Below are 16,266 nucleotides of genomic sequence, written 5' to 3'. Positions count from 1 at the left end.
CAGACTCTTAACTTTCTTGCGTGAACTTGGCCATCGCTGCAGACTACATCTTGCGTCCTGGTCACGAAGACGTTGTAGCCGCAACATCGAGTCAGATCGCCGACGGAGACGACCTATTCACCCCTTCTTCCCGCTGCACTTCTCGCCACTCATTGGCGAGAAGTACAGTACTCATTGATGAGTACTGTACTTCTGATGACTCATGATGACTACTGATGACTCATGATGAGTACTAAGTACTCATCGCCACTCACTCACTTCTCGCCACACATTGGCCACCGTTGGATTGTCCCAATGAGAATTCTCGCGGAATTCTCATTGCCACCTGTCCCGTCCGGTTTTCACGTGGTCGCACCCTTCTGTCTGCTTGCAACACGACGCCAGATCCTGTAATGCTGCCCAAAGGGATGACTGTGGCAACCCTCGCCGACACTCAACCTATCTCTATAGTGACGCTTTGCCCTTCTTCACCGCCAGCATCAACTTCAGGTTTGGATGATTCTTTTCCTCCTCCAACCGTTTTTGGTTCTGACCTAACAGCCGTGCAGTCCGAAGCCTTACTGGTGGTCTTGGCAATGCACAAAGCCTGTTTCGATAGCTGTTCCCCTGTGTTGAGCCAAACTCCTGCGGCTACACACCACATCGAAACCGATGGTTCCGCTATGATATCACGACGCCCCTATCGTGTATTGGCGTCCGAACGAAAGGTCATTGAACAACAGGTTGCTGACATGCTTGCGCGGAAGATAATATGGCCTCCATCTAGCCCATGGGCTTCTCCCGTGGTCCTGATAAAGAAAAAAAGATGGCTCCGTCCGCGTTTGCATCGATTATCGAGCGCTCAATAAGATCACATGCAAGGACGTATATTCAATACCTCGAATCGACGACGCTTTGGACACACTACAAGGGGCTAAGTATTTCTCCAGCCTTGATCTTTGATCAGGATATTGGCAAATTCCGATTAACGAGACTGACGAAGAAAAGACCGCATTCGCTACACCAGACGAACTTTATGAATTTAACGTGATGCCTTTTGGCCTTTGTAACGCTCCTGCCACATTTGAGCGCATGATAGACAACGTACTGCGTGGCCTAAAATGGAAGACCTGCCTCTGTTGTCTGGACGATATTGCCATCTTTTCGTCTGACTTCAGCCAACATCTTTATCGACTAGACGAAGTTCTCAAGTGCCTTGCAAATGCTGGTCTCCAGATCAATACAAAAGAATGCAAATTTGCAAGCAAGACAATAAAAGTATTCGGCCACGTCGTCTCAAAAGATGGCATACAGCCAGACCCCGAAGAGATTAGTGCTGTTCTCCAGTTTCCTTGCCCCCGGAAGCAGAAAGATCTACGTAGTTTCCTCGGCTTGATGTCATATTTTCGTCGATTTATATGGAACTTCGCTGCAATAGCAGCTCCTCTACACAAGCTACTGGTTACCGGTGGCTCTTTCACATGGACTGACGACTGTGAGCGGGCTTTTCAAGATCTTAAGCGACATCTTACTTCCAGGCCAGTGCCTCACCATTTTGATAATCGAACCCCCACCATACTCCATACTGACGCAAGCGCATAAGGTATTGGCGCAGTACTTCTGCAACGTAATGCAGCCTCTAAAGAGCAAGTCGTAGCATATGCCAGCCGAACACTTTCTCCAGCTGAGCGTAACTACAACGTTAAAGAGCAAGAGTGCCTGGCTATTATTTGGTCGATTCAGAAGTTTCGCCCATGCCTTTACGGACGCCACTTCACCATCATCACCGACCATCATGCTCTGTGTTGGCTGTCATCAATGAAAAACATGTAAGGACGCTTAGGACGCTGGATACTCCGCTTGCAGGAATATGACTTCACTATAACGTACAAGTCTGGAAAAAGTCATCATGATGCAAGCGCACTGTCTCGCTGCCCACTCTCGCTCTCTCCTGGTAACGCGCCGTCGTCTTCCGCACCACATCGTTCCGATGCTACGCCTGCCTCACACCAGCTCTCGATAATGCCCCTGGACCAAGTTACTCTTTCATCATGGTCTGATTTTGTGTCGCTTCAGCGGGCCGACTCCTACTGTTGAGCTCTCACGGATCACCTTAGTGGGTTCGCCGAACCACCCAACAGCCGCTCACGTTGCCAACTTGAACAATTCCGCCTTCAAGATGGCGTGCTACACCATTACGTTTACTACCCAACAGGTCACCGGTGGGTCCCAGTTCTACCTCACTGCCTTCGCCTGCGAGTATAAGAGGCATTTCACGACGACGTATCAGCTGGCCACTTAGGCTTCCCCAAGACTTACGACCGCATAAAGACCCACTGCTTCTGGCCTGGCCTATTCACAACGGTGGCCAAATAGATTGCCCCTTGTGCATCATGTCAGCACCGGAAACGCTCGACATCTTCTCCTGCCGGTTTACTAAAACCTCTCCCTTGCCCGGATGCACCTTTTGAATTTGTTGGTATTGATTTATATCGTCTCTTGCCGTTGACACCCTCCGAACACCGTTGGATTGTCCCTTCGGCCGACCATTTAACAAGATATGCCGAGACTGCCCCTCTGCAATCAGGTACTGCTTCCGAGTTCGCCGACTTTTTCTTGTGCTCCATCGTCTTGCACCACGGGGATCCTTGCATTCTTCTCAGTGATCGTGGCAAGGCGTTCATGTCATGAGGTCTCGAGGAAGTTCTTCGGGCTGCTAATACTATCCACAAATCTACTTCTACCTATCATCCGCAAACCAATGGCCTTACTGAGCAATTTCACCGTATGCTGTCTGACATGATTTCCATGTATATCTGACCTGACCACACTGACTGGGATAAAATTTTTCCTTTTGTGACATTCGCATATAATACTGCTATTCAATGGACTACCGGCTACAGCCCTTTCTTCCTTGTGTATGGACGATCTCCTTCCACCATATTCGAAAGAGAATTCTTTTTAGCACCTTCGCCTAACGCGTCGCTTCCAGAAGATTTTGCTGCCCGAGTTGCACATTGCCATCAAATTGCCTGGCAAAGCACAGAAGCTACCCAAGCTGAGTGCAAACGTCACTGCGACAACGAACGTTGTGACCAACATTTTCACCCTGGAGACCAAGTTCTGCTTTGAACTCCAGTCCGAACTCCAGTCCGCACTCCAGGCCTCTGTGAGAAGTTCCTTCCATGCTACATTGGCCCATACACCATTGTGCACCAAACATCTGCAGTGAACTATCTCGTCCACCCAGTACACTCCGTCACTGACCGGCGCCGCTGTACTGACGAAATTGTTCATGTCTCGTGGATGAAGCCCTTCACTCCCCGTTTAGATAATCTCTAATCTGCTGCCAGGCTGGCCACTTCCATGACGGGGGGAAGTTAGTGTAAGCACTGTTAACATACTTCATCGTTTTCATTTGTACATAGACATCATCATATTCCCTGTTATTCTACTTCTTTGCGCATGAGCTGGGGTGTTGCCTTTTTTGGAATAAACAGCGGTGGACAACTTGGTCGGTCTCAGTAATAAAATATATATATGAATAAATGAGAACTTCCCGCCTATGCAGAACAGCATACGTTTCAATAAAGAACAAGCTTAAAAGAAGCATCCAAACCGCATGCATAATTGATGATAAGACACTCCTATGCCTACATGCAATGCGAAGCACATAGCACACCCCGCATACGTTTCCCAGTAAAGATTAGCACTGTGTTAGCTGCTGCAGCGACGACAGCTTGACTGCAGTATACAAAGCAGGGAATGACGTAACTACACTTTCATACGTGCAAGAACCCACCTGACAACTGCTTTCTGTTGAGACACACACGTATAATGGAAGAGCAGCGTGCATACGAGGCGGGGCGAATTTCTCTTCTTTCTGGCTCACTTTTTGTAGGTGCACGAAGTAGCGGCACATGCCAAGTCATAGGCCGGTGAAATGTAATAGTAACTAGGTAAAGTGCATTTGAATGTCGCCACATGAATAATTTCAACCTATGTCGCAATGGGCAATTATTCTAGTTGTCATCTACAGCTTCGCTGTCCAACCACCTTTGCAGCATAGATTGGAGCTTATTTTTTTACGTGTAAATGAAGCACTCTCTGCAGAACTAAACCTGTATGTATGCTGAATGTTTTCGGTGCAGGTTCCAATAAGGCGGTCATGCCACTGGCGCGTGCTTGGGCTCGCATGTACCAATGAAACTTTTTGAACATGTGTCCTTGCAAGAAAAAAAGAACAAGTAAAGAAAATGAAGCAACTTGGTTTCTTTCCCCTCTTTATCACTCTTCTTTTCGTTTTTCCAATGGGGTGAAGAGACATCCCACACATATGCATGCATGAAGTGCCCAGGTGAAAGACGCAGCGGCGCCACCTGTACATTTCTGGGAAAACTGCTTCACCGCGGAGCCTTCCCACGGCCCACTACCCCTAATCTAGTGCACTAGAGTTTTACAGCGTGTGGTGTGTAATACCATTGGCAGCATACTGCATGCTTCTAGTAGGCGATAATCCAAATGCGGCGCCGTTCCCTGCTGCAGGCGGCACAATGTGGGCATCACATTTCGCTTCGGCGGCAACTGGTGTCGCCTGCCAGCTCAATTTCGTTTCGGTTTCCCGTCACCCTCTTAAAACAACATGCAATAGGAAAACAACAAAACGTGCCTCGGACCGCCACAGTACCACCAGCTCGACACGCGTTCGGCGTCTCGTGCCGCAACGATCCACGCGGCGCTTCGCATTACGTAGGTGTCAACAGCAGTTCAGTCTGTCAATTTTTTTAAAAATTATCTCGAATAGTACATTTTCTTGCAGTTTTTTTCCAAAACATATGAACGAGGTTCTACTGTATACAAATGGAGCTGCAAGCAAACGAAATTTGTGTCACTGTAACTAATGGTATTTTAAATTTTACATTTTTGGTTTCATTATAGCAAAAAACTCAGTGAAATAAAGCATGTCCAACCAAATTTTATATTTGCTTTGTTAAATGTGACAATTCATTACATAAATGTTTTTAGATCAGGGTTTCACTGTAACAGTTTGCACTAAGCAAATTTCTGAAGTGGCTAGCTGTTTTCCAAATTGTCAATATGTTTTGTTACTGCTTGTTGCTATGATACTTAAGGTGAAAGAAATCTGCCGAAGCTAAATTTTCAACGGACCAACAAAGAATAAGTAGCTCTAGTATAAGATATTTGACATTCACTCATGAATTTCCAGGCATGGAAAAGGATGACTGTAAACATCTCCACTCACTCCTTGTCTGGAAGCAGGTGTGAGCAACACATACCTTTATTACACTGCAGTCAAAGCAGATATCCTATTAGTAGCTACACTTTTTCATATCACTATGATGAGCTGAATCCAATTAATCCAAATGGCGTTAGTTCTGAAACAAGAACTTTGTGTGCATCTGACGGCTCCCATGCACCTTTGTCAGTTCACACTACTCTTAATGTGCGCAACTCCATTTTCGGTCACGGTTTGACGAGTTGGTGCTCAACATTAACAAACCACACATTACCTATAATGCAGAACAAGACACCGAAAGTGTTCGAGATGACCAAATGAGTGATTTGTATTCACTATAATGAGACATAACTGTACTATGCCAGCATGACTATGGCCGCCATACTTTGTATAGAAGTGTTTCTTTACCTACATCAACTACTAAAATTGGACAAATGCAGACAAATAGAGTACTCACAGCTCGTGACTTTAAGAAGTTGGTCAGGTTCGTCTTGAGCTCCATGCTGTACCTCTTCACCTCCTCAAATTCTCTGCACAAAGAAAGTAACAACTGTCAAAAGGAGGTACATATTAACTCACTTTGAGATACAGTAGATTTCAGTTATTCAACTCTAGTCAATTTGATTTTTCGGTTAATTCAATCCCGACCAAAGGCCCTGGCCAGTGGCTATATATTTAAATGGGACCTAAGTTTTATTATTTTGATAATGAAGTTGACCTTCACCAGATAAAATCGCATTTGGCTGGTCATCATGCGCAGTCCAGACTCCAATGTTGACTGAAGTGGCAACTCAAGTAGCGGCAGCATCACTCTTGGTGGCACTAAGGGTACAGTGAATGTGTTAAACCTACATCAGCTCCTGTCGAGAGTGTGCTGGAATGTATTTCTCTGCGGCTGAAAGCACGCTCCCGCAGGGCGCGCCGAGTCATTGCGCCTGACGCATGTATGGAACCACGTGTCACTGACGTCACGCTGGTTCTACTTAAACGGCTGTGGAAATAAAGACTGGGCTTTTTCCCCTTGCTGGCGTTTTCGACTACAGTTGTCTCCTGTCTTTCGTCGATCACGCACTGATAGCGGCGGCGCCGATACGACAGAGAATGCCTACCATATTTTTTCATGTATAACCCACACTCTCAATACAACAGTCTGAAAACAAAATAAAATCCACACATATAATAAATGGAAATAACTGCATACAACAACACCCAAATCTTTGCAAAAAACAGTTCCAACTCGCAGATGCACTTGTCCCCATCGTATCTATGACCAGCAACTCTTTTCTAGCCCCTTTCTTCGGCGGTGCTGTTAAACCTGGATTCCCACGATGGACGTGATCGCGGATGAATGTGACGTGAATTGAATCCCTTCACAGCTAGCATTCCCACGACGGAGGCAGGCAGCGTACACGGAGCCGCCCTCGCATGGGCACTGGCATTGGAGCAAATGTGGGCAAGCTGAAAATCTTAACAGTGATTTGTCCCTTCGCCATATTGCAAAGTGCTTCATGCAGATTGAGGTAGCACCATGGGAATAGAGTTTGCTGACACTGCATGCACTATTCGCCAACTACTAAATGCGAAATAGCGGCCTGTACAGAGGAGAAGAATGAGTAACAATGAAGAGAAGGGAGCTTTAACACGCAGGGGTGGGGAGAGGGTGGGGTTCTCTAGGAGACCAAGAAACTTTGAATGGCGGAGTACTTTGCCTTGAAATGTGACTTCACAGCAGCGTGCACTGCGCTGGCGTTAAGCTGCACCTCAAGGTGAAATTTGCGTGAAATTGCTGAGTTTACTGTTTAATTTCTTGAAATTTTGGTGCAGCGGAGGATGCCGCTACAGTTCAGGGCCCGGCCTGTGTCTGACGGAAAGGGCAGCTTTACAGAACTTGCCTCCCGGCCTCAATGCTCCCCCTTCGAACCCAGCAGAGACCTTTCAATAGAGATGTTTTATCTCTCTCTTTCGTAACTATTTGTGCCTGACGCTCATTTAACACGTTGGGATCTTTGATTTCTGTTTCACTCCCCCCCACCCCCCACCCCACCTTGGTCTTTACTTTCTGAAACCAAGGTATGCTTTAGGAGCAGTACCCAGAGCATGTGAAGCCTGTGTAGCAGAATGTCGAACCATTCGCAGCGTGAGACCTGAGATCACGGCCATGCGAGGCAAGGACAATAAAGCCACAATGCTCACTTGTCGGGGTTTCTAAGCCGCAGGGAAGCATTGAAGATGCGCAGCATGCTGTCTGCTCGGTGCAGAAAGCCACCCGTGCTGTGGTCATCTCGCCAGCTGGCCTCATGCCGCAGGAACTCACCAAAGAGCCGATCAGCCGACAGCTCGAGATGGCCTGCCACCCGTCGCAGGAAAGTCTGCGCATGGGTGGCCATGACAGTAAGCATATCACACGATTTCTGTACAGACATCAAAGACAGCTATAAACTACACTCTAAAGGTCATCAACATTGACTGCACAAGAGCTAGTAGGGTCAATTTGGAAGAGGTGCTTACAATTATGAAAAATCAATAAAATCCCAGATGAGTAGCTATCTGAGCAACTCATACATCAAAGACAGCAAAGCTGTAGAGGGGAGTTTTCAAAATTATTCATAAGTCTCTGTTTAGCCATTGCCCAAAATCAACCCAAGACTCTACAAATGCTTCACTATATCAGGGTGCAATTTCTCCTCTTTACCCAAGTCTTTTCAAATGCTTCAATATATTGGCAGAGTTGGCAGATGTGTGTGTGTCATGATAATGGAAATGACACCAGGTCGTGCCCACATTTAGTATCAAACATCTTAAAAGTGTTTCTAAGCCTTAACACACTTGCCAGGTGTTGTCTGTTTACGTCCAACAAGCATGCGTCAGAGTATCCACAACTTCAAAAATGTGTGACAGAAATCCTTTAGAAGTGCAAACTGAAGTACAAGCCGCATACCTCGAGGCTGGCTCTTCTTCGCTCAACAAACTCTGGGTCTAGGGTGTCTGTAGGCAGCTTCTGCCACCGAAACTGCACCTGCAAAGGGCATGCATCTCAGTTATGGGCTCAATTTGTTTCAAAACAATGCTTGCTTTTTTCTTTGTTCTTGGAGCAATCCAAGTGCCATAAGAAGCTACGAATGTTAAAAAGAGAGAACTCTGAACTTTGTCCAGTTCGTTTTCCCCTGTTTATTCTTACAAGTGCAGAAATGCATGCGGAAATGTCAGAATAACTTGTCTGGTCGAACTTGTGTGAGGTATAAGTCACTAACACATTAATGGGAATAGATTGTAAATGTGAATGAAAAATGCAGTGCACACAAAGATGGAAAAGAAGCAATATTTTTGCTTCAAAAACCACACATATAAGAAGGGTTTAGTTAGGTGCTTCCTGTTAAAGGGACTCTCAAACGATTTTGTACAGATGTCATCATCATCAGCCTATCTATGTCCACTGCAGGATGAAGACCTATTCCTGCGATCTCCAATTACCCCTGTCCTGCGCCAACCAATTCAAACTTGCACCTGCAAATTTCCGAATTTCATCATGGCACCTGGTTTTCTGCCATCCTTGACTGCGCTTCCGTTCTCTTGGCACCTTTTCTGTAACCCTAATGGTTCACCGGTTATCCGTCCTATGCATTACATGCCCTGCCCAGCTCTATTTTTTTTCTCTTTATGTCAATTAGAATATCGGCTATCCCCATTTGCTCTGTGATCCACACCGCTCCATTCCTATCTCTTAAAGTTATGCCTAACATTTTTTTCTTCCATCGCTCTTTGCGCGGTCCTCAACTTCTTCTCAAGCTTCTTTGTCAACCGCCAAGTTTCCGCCCCATTTGTTAGCACCAGTAGAATGTCGTGATTGTACACCTTTCTTTTCAATGACAGAGGTAAGCTCCCAGTCAGGATCTGACAATGTCTGCCGTATGCGCCCCGACCCATTTTTATTCTTCTGTAAATTTTATTCTCACGATGAGGGTCCCCAGTGAGTAATTACATAGTCCTTCACAGACTCTAGAGGTTGACTGGTGATCCTGAACTCTTGTTCCCTTGCCAGGCTATTGATCATTATCTTTGTCTTCTGCACATTAATCTTCAACCCTACCGTTAGACTCTCTTTGTTAAGGTCCTCAATCGTTTGTTGTAACTCGTCCCCAGTGTAGCTGGACAGGACAATGTCATATGCATATTGAAGGTTGCGGATATATTCGCTGTCGATCTTTACTCCTAAGCCTTCCCATTTTAATAGCTTGAATACTTTTTCCAAGCACGCAGTGAATAGCATTTGAGAGGTTGTGTCTCCTCGCCTGATCTCTTTCTTGATAGGTAACTTTCTACTTTTCTTGTGGAGAACCAGGGTAGCTGTGGAATCTTTATAGATATTTTTTAAGGTATTCTTGTATGCCTCTGGTACTCCTTGATTATGTAATGCCTCGATGACTGCTGGTATCTCTACTGAATCAAATGCCTTTTTGTAATCTATGAAAGCCACATAGAGAGGTTGATACTACTCTGCGGATTTCTCGGTTACCTGATTGATGACATGGATGCGATCTATTGTAGAGTATCCCTTCCTGAAACCTGCCTGTTCCCTTGGTTGACTAAAATCCAGTGTTGCCCTTACTCTATTCCAAATTATCTCGGTGAATATTTGACATAATACTAGGAGTAAGCTAATGGGCCTATAATTTTTCCATTCTTTGATGTCTCCCTTTTTGTGGATTAGTGTAATGTTGGCATTCTTCCAGTTCTTTGGAACCATTGAAGTCGTGAGACAGTTCTTATAAAGGGCCCCAAGTTTTTCAGGCATATCTCCTCTATCTTTGAATAAATCGACTGTTATTCAATCTTCTCCTGCTGCATTTCCCCGTTTCATGTCTTGCAAGGCACATCTGACCTCATATCTAGGTATAATAATAATAATATTTGGGGTTTTACGTGCCAAAACCACTTTCTGATTATGAGGCACGCCGTAGTGGAGGACTCCGGAAATTTTGACCACCTGGGGTTCTTTAACGTGCACCTAAATCTAAGCACACGGGCGTTTTCGCATTTCGCCCCTATCGAAATGCGGCCGCCGTGGCCGGGATTCGATCCCGCGACCTCGTGCTCAGCAGCCCAACACCATAGCCACTGAGCAACCACGGCGGGTTATCTAGGTGTAGGAGGAGCCTCTGTACCCTGTTCATTACTACTTAGAATGGAGGTAGTGTGGCTGCTCTGGGTACAGGTCAGTATAGAAATCATCCACTGCTTTTACTATACCTTCAAGATAGCTGATGATATTACCCTGCTTATCTTTCAGTTGAGACATCTTGACTTGTCCTATGCCAAGTTTTCTTCTCACTGATTTCACGCTGCATTCATTTTTTACTGCTTCCTCAGTCTTTCTCACATTATAGTTTTGAATATCCCTTACTTTCTCCTTGTTGACCAGTTTTGACAATTCCGTGAATTCTATCTGATCTCTTGAGTTGGACACTATCACGCTTTGTTATTTCTTTATTAGGTCCTTTGCTACTTGGGAGAGTTTAGCTACTGGTTGCCTTGGTGCCTTACCTCCCACTACAATTCTGCTTCTGAAACCAGCATAGTTACGGTTTCATTGATTATCTCTAGGTTACCTTCATTTGTCTGTTCTAAAGCTGCGTATTTGTTTGCAAGCGCCAGCCTGTTTGGTCTGCTTGCACCCTTACTGCACCTAGGTTGGCCCGTATCTTCTTAAAGTATGAAACCTATTTTATTTGTTGTTTCTCCATTAGGGGCTTTTCCAGGTAGACTTCCTGTTGCTACGCTTTCTGAGGAAGGCATTCATTATTCAGAGCTTACGACTGCCAGATTTCAGAAACCTCAAAGTCAGTAAAACAGCTGCATTTTTGTCGCAAGCCATATGAGTGAGCTAAAAAAAAAAAAAAATGGAGCAAGCACAGTGCAAAGTCTTGCAGGCAACAAACTGTAAAGCTGTTCTTGTTGTTGATGCGTAATTGGATGTACAGAAACAAGAGGCAGACAGAGGAGCATACACAGCACTGACTGTTCTGTTTTTTCTCCTTGCTGATGAATTGTCAGCAGTTTAAATTTTTACCTCTGTGACCTGGCTCCAGGCTGCATATGATGAAGCAGATAATCGTGGCACAGATGTTGTCATTCAGCCTACAAAACCTAGCAAGCTTATACGCCAGGTTCTTAAGAAGAAGCATAACTACTCAAGATGCTTATAACAAATACAGAATATAACTATGCTATTTTTGTGTTTGATGTGAGTTTGTTATTATAAGGTTCGATTGTGATTAATTTATCTAACAGAATGACAAGTTCTGTGCTCAGCAAGTGGCAATGACGATGACAGTGACAATGGCACATAGATACAAGCATGATCATTTAAAAAAAAAAAAAAAAAAGGCTGAGTGTCGCCTGCACTCCTGTACATCTTGAATTCCTGCATTGTGTGTCTAGTCACCTTGGAACCAGCGAATGCGCATCAAACCTAGTCTGACAGACGCTGTCATGCACGATAGTACAAGGAGGATACCATAGCGTAGGAAGCCTCACACTGCTGTTGTTGACAAAGAAAGCTGAAAATGGGGTGTCTACCCCATTGTGGTATTCTGTGTTAACTCCTGGTTTCGGCTTTGGGTCTTTACGTCAGGGCGCCTCTCAGCGCTAAACGCTGTAAGTTGCCTCCGCAGAAATAAACATTCAATTTTTTGTCTGGTCCCTGACTGAAGCAGTCCGGCTCTTTCTTGCGGCGCTGCGCGCCCTGGCCATTTAGGCCTCATGCCGTAAACCTTTCGTCCGGCCGCCCCGTCGAAGCTACAACAAACTGACGACAAGGTAAACCATTACTCTGCTTCCTACGTGCCCTTGCCGTACTACTTCTGCTCCTCCTCCGGCTACCGGCATGCAAGACGCCGCAACTACGACTCCTCCACCTTTGTTTTCGGTGCCCAGCATGGCGTTCGTACCTCCCATGCCGCCTTTCTTTGCATTGCCTGGTACTCATTTGGTACCGTGGCTCACATGGAAACATTCTTTTTGCACGTTTCTTCAGGCGACCGGATGCGAAGCATTACAAGACGAGAGGAAGAAAGCCACTTTACTGAGTACTTTAGGCTTTGAGGGGCAGCGTCTCTACTATGACCGCGCGTCGAAAACGAACCAGACGGCCGCTACGTTCGAAGACATTCTTCGCATCTTCGACCAGCACTACGAAGAAAGCTTCAATCCCTGGTGCACCGCATTACCTTCCGGGACAGGAAGCAACTACCTGGAGAAACCTTTCAGGACTTTGTCACCGCACTACAAAGGCTAGCGCCTGCTTGTGCGTTCGGTGCTTGGCATGATGAGTCCCTTTGCAACCAAATCCTCCAAGGCGTCGCATCAACAAGAATACGAGAAAGGTTACTCCACGAAGGAGCGTCCCTCATGCTCAAGAAGGCCCAGGAAATCGGACAAACCGTACAGCAAGTTCACAACGAACTTCAAGTCTTCAACAGCTCGTCTGTTAAGCGCGTCTTGACGTAACGCCAAGATGGCGTCGACAGCAATCATCTTCCTCGCCCGGGCGCGCAAGATGGCGGTTCCCGCCACCTTTCTCCCTCGACCCAGCGGCATCAAGATGGCGCATGGCGGCATGGTGGAAAGTCGCGACCTGGGGAGGTCGGTCAACATGGCGTGCGGCTCGAACTCCGCGAAGCCAGTCGAGACATCGCGGGCCATTGCTACCGATGTGGTTCACCTCACCACATCGCATCTGATCCAGGCTGTCCAGCCAAGCACGTTTCCTGCTGTGTGTGCGGAAAAGTAGGACATTTCGCTTCAGTTTGCGGTTCGAGGAACCGAAAGCATCGACAGTCCCCTGCTCGTACGCAGCTTGATTTCGCTACATGCCAACAAGTGTCAGGAGTTCCAGCTGACCCAAGCGTTCAGTTTCCGTCTCTTCCGCATAACGCTCCCTCGGAGTTCGCCCAGCCGTACTCAGGACAATCGGGACTTGTAAAGGACTTCATCCATGACATTCATCTTCGAGCATCAATGCAACCAGTCTCGGCAAAACTGCGTCCTCAACCTCGGGTTTTCCGTGAGCAAGTCGGCGCTACAAACGGTATTTTGGCACTGGAAAACAAAGTTCAGTCAGTTGTTGAGGCACCGCAGCCAACTGACAAGAAGTCGCTGCATTCAGTTCTTGGTGTCACGCGATACTACGCTAAACTGATCCCCCAGTATGCTGAATTGGTAGAGCCGCTTAGGAAACTGCTAAAGCAAGGACAACCATTTGTCTGGGGTCAGGATACCGAGTATAGCTTCCAGACTGTTAAGGAGGTGATTGCATGCGAATTCGGCTCTTACGCCAAAAGTGTTAAGACGTACATGGACCATCGTCGTGCATCAAAATGCCCTCAATTTCGTCCAGGAGATCCTGTCCGAGTACGTAACTCGAGAACGTTCGGTCCTAAATACTCAGGTCCATTTAAGATTTACCGTAGGGTAGGTCGCAATACTTTCACGCTTGAAAATGGCAAACGATGGAATGTATCCAAACTTGTGAAATGCCCTGCACTACAGGATTTGCTTGGAAAATTCACTGGAAAAAGTCACTCCAGTGACAACCCTTCCCTTGATGATTGTCTCCCACCTTTTCTTCCAGTTACTACTGGTATAGGGGATACATTACGTTTCTTGTAGCGTAATCGTGCAGTACGCACATCATTACTACGGTGCTGACTGCCATACGAATTTGTCTTTCATGCCAAAAGGCTTTTTTAACATTAAAAGTCCTTAGCATTCTTACGGGGGGACTATGGAGTGTAAAGTGCTTTTACGCACAATGCCCAATCCACGACAGCCACAGAGACTGTCTCGAGTCAGGCTCAGGGTGAATGAGCCACCCATCAGTGCTGTCCCAGGCGGCACACAGATGTTTGTACTGTCTACTTTTGTACTTTGTGAATTTTTTTTCATGTGTTATCTGTGTGTGCAAGGCTACATCTCATCGTCTTCCCAAGACGGGTACTGAAACTCTGCAGAACTGGAGTGCAATAGTTCATATTCAGTTTTCATGTTGTGCGTTTTTCTTAAATGGGGAAGCCAAAGATGTCATTTTCTATTGTGTAAAGATGTCATCACTAATCATGTGTGTTACAGTGCTAACATGTGTTCTTTGATTCGTAACTTACTTTTGTTGCGAGGAGAGCGAGTAGAGCATTTTTCCTTTCAAGGGAGAGGTGATGTGGTATCCTGTGTTAACTTCTGGTTTTGGTTTTGGGTCTTTACGTCAGGGGGCCACTCAGTGCCAAACGCTGTAAGTTGCCTCCTGTAAGTTGACTCCGTAGAAATAAACATTCAATTTTTTGTCTGGTCCCCGACTGAAGCAGTCCGGCTCTTTCTTGCGGCGCTGCGCGCCCCGGCCGTTTAGGCCTCATGCCGTAAACCATTCGTCCGGCCACCCCGTCGAAGCTACAACACCTGTGTGAACGCATATGTTGAAGTTTTGCTAAAGAAAGTGAAGTCTAGATAGCGTGGAGATGCGCGACTCTCACGGGTCCCCTGATATGTTGTTTTTCCCGCAAAGCTTCCGTCTCCTGCAGTGTGGCCTGGGGCCCGCGGCGGTCGGCGTGGTTGAAGCGCAACACGAGAGATGGCACAAGTGTTGCGCTGCTAACGCCGCCTCACGGCAGGGTTAGTTGGAAGCGCAGGGGGAGAACACGCTGCCTCTTTGGTTTGAGATCGTCAAGCGGTGTGGACGTTCCGAACGTGCGCCGATCCATGGTCTGCGAGACCATCTCGTGAGGCCTCGTTCGAACGCACCACCGTTCGCGCGAACGACCAAGTGTTGGGATCCAGCATGGGGGTGAACATATTCGCTCGCTATCCAGTTGTGGTGAGTCGGACTTCCTAGATTTGTCGCACGCCCATCGGCGTGTTTTGTGGATAGCAACTCGGCTTAGCAGGCATTGATCTATGAAAGGTGCAATAAATGCCCTTGTGATTGTTTGCACGACTGTGTTGTCGTTCATTTGTCCCAAGAGCATGGGTGTGAGAACCCTACATCTGGCTGCTCAACGTGGACCTCTTGGGGCATCGGACGATAGATTTAAAAGTTTTGCTTCGTTCGAGACTTTTGTTTGAACCGAAGTGTAGGCCTAGCGTGGATTTTGATCGCTAGCGTTGGCGGTGTGCTTTCTTGAGCGAGGCGACGGTGGCTGTAGTGTGTTTGAACTTGTCAACATGCTAAGCCTTTTCGCAAGTGTTTTTTTTTTAAATAACATTCGTCGGTACGAGAGCCATGTGGTCTGCATCTTGGGAGAGCGAGGCTTAGCGCCCGCGGAGCATTGGCAAGCCTGAAGCGAGTGAGTATGGAAGCCTCGTGGGTATTCTGAATTTCTTATGTAAATAGCTTTTTCTATCTCTTTGACTCTGATGAAGTTGCAGCTCTGGGAGTAGGGTGGCCGCGGGCCACGGGTGCCACTACGGGCTGACTGGTATTGCGGCCTGGCACCGAGCGCTCCGACAGCGTCTAGGACGGTGGGCGCCGTTAACTCGAATGCTGTGTGCACCGAGCGAAGTAGGACCACCTAACAGAGCTGACGACTCCTCGCGGCTGCATGTTTTGCGCCCATTTTGGGTGTTGTTTTTTGGATGCCGGTTTTGTCAGGGTAGCGACGCTTTAGGTCTAAGGCTTTACGAAGCTGCCTGTCGCACGTGGAGGGACACAACCTGGCGGACCGTGGCGTTAAGGTGTTGCACTTTGCTCCTCTCATTTTAGTTAGCCTCGCACGAATTGAAATTACTCGTTCGACTCAAGGAAGCGAGCTTCGTTCACATAAACTTAGCATATGAGTAGCCGCCCGATCTTTTGCTAGCCGAGTTGAACATTGTACCACGTGGGCTATGCGCATGCAGAATTCCACTCCCTTGCACTACTTTAGTGTTTGCCGAGTGTGTTGAGTGTATGCAGCGTGATTGGAGTCACCCCTGGCTTGCTGTCACCTGCACATCGTCTGCGCTGCTGCCCCGGACTACGATCGAGCCACCCCGGGCGATGGTGA

General features: G+C 46.9%; 1 protein-coding gene across 4 annotated transcripts in view; it reads right to left on the bottom strand.

The window, feature by feature from the left end:
* Positions 1 to 16,266, bottom strand: part of LOC142573220 (sorting nexin-4-like) — a 117,707-nt gene that overhangs the window by 95,580 nt on the left and 5,861 nt on the right. For all 4 annotated transcript variants that reach the window (XM_075682811.1, XM_075682812.1, XM_075682813.1 and 1 more), the window contains 3 exons: positions 8,175 to 8,252; positions 7,430 to 7,605; positions 5,694 to 5,766 (listed from right to left, as the gene is read on the bottom strand). In XM_075682811.1, coding sequence (XP_075538926.1) covers positions 5,694 to 5,766; positions 7,430 to 7,605; positions 8,175 to 8,252 — 327 coding nt within the window. The remainder of the gene's footprint in view (positions 1 to 5,693; positions 5,767 to 7,429; positions 7,606 to 8,174; positions 8,253 to 16,266) is intronic.

This window comes from Dermacentor variabilis, chromosome 2 (assembly GCF_050947875.1).
Source record: "Dermacentor variabilis isolate Ectoservices chromosome 2, ASM5094787v1, whole genome shotgun sequence".
In the NCBI taxonomy this organism is placed as follows: Eukaryota; Metazoa; Arthropoda; class Arachnida; order Ixodida; family Ixodidae; genus Dermacentor; species Dermacentor variabilis.
This window is presented reverse-complemented; position numbering and strand designations above follow the sequence as displayed.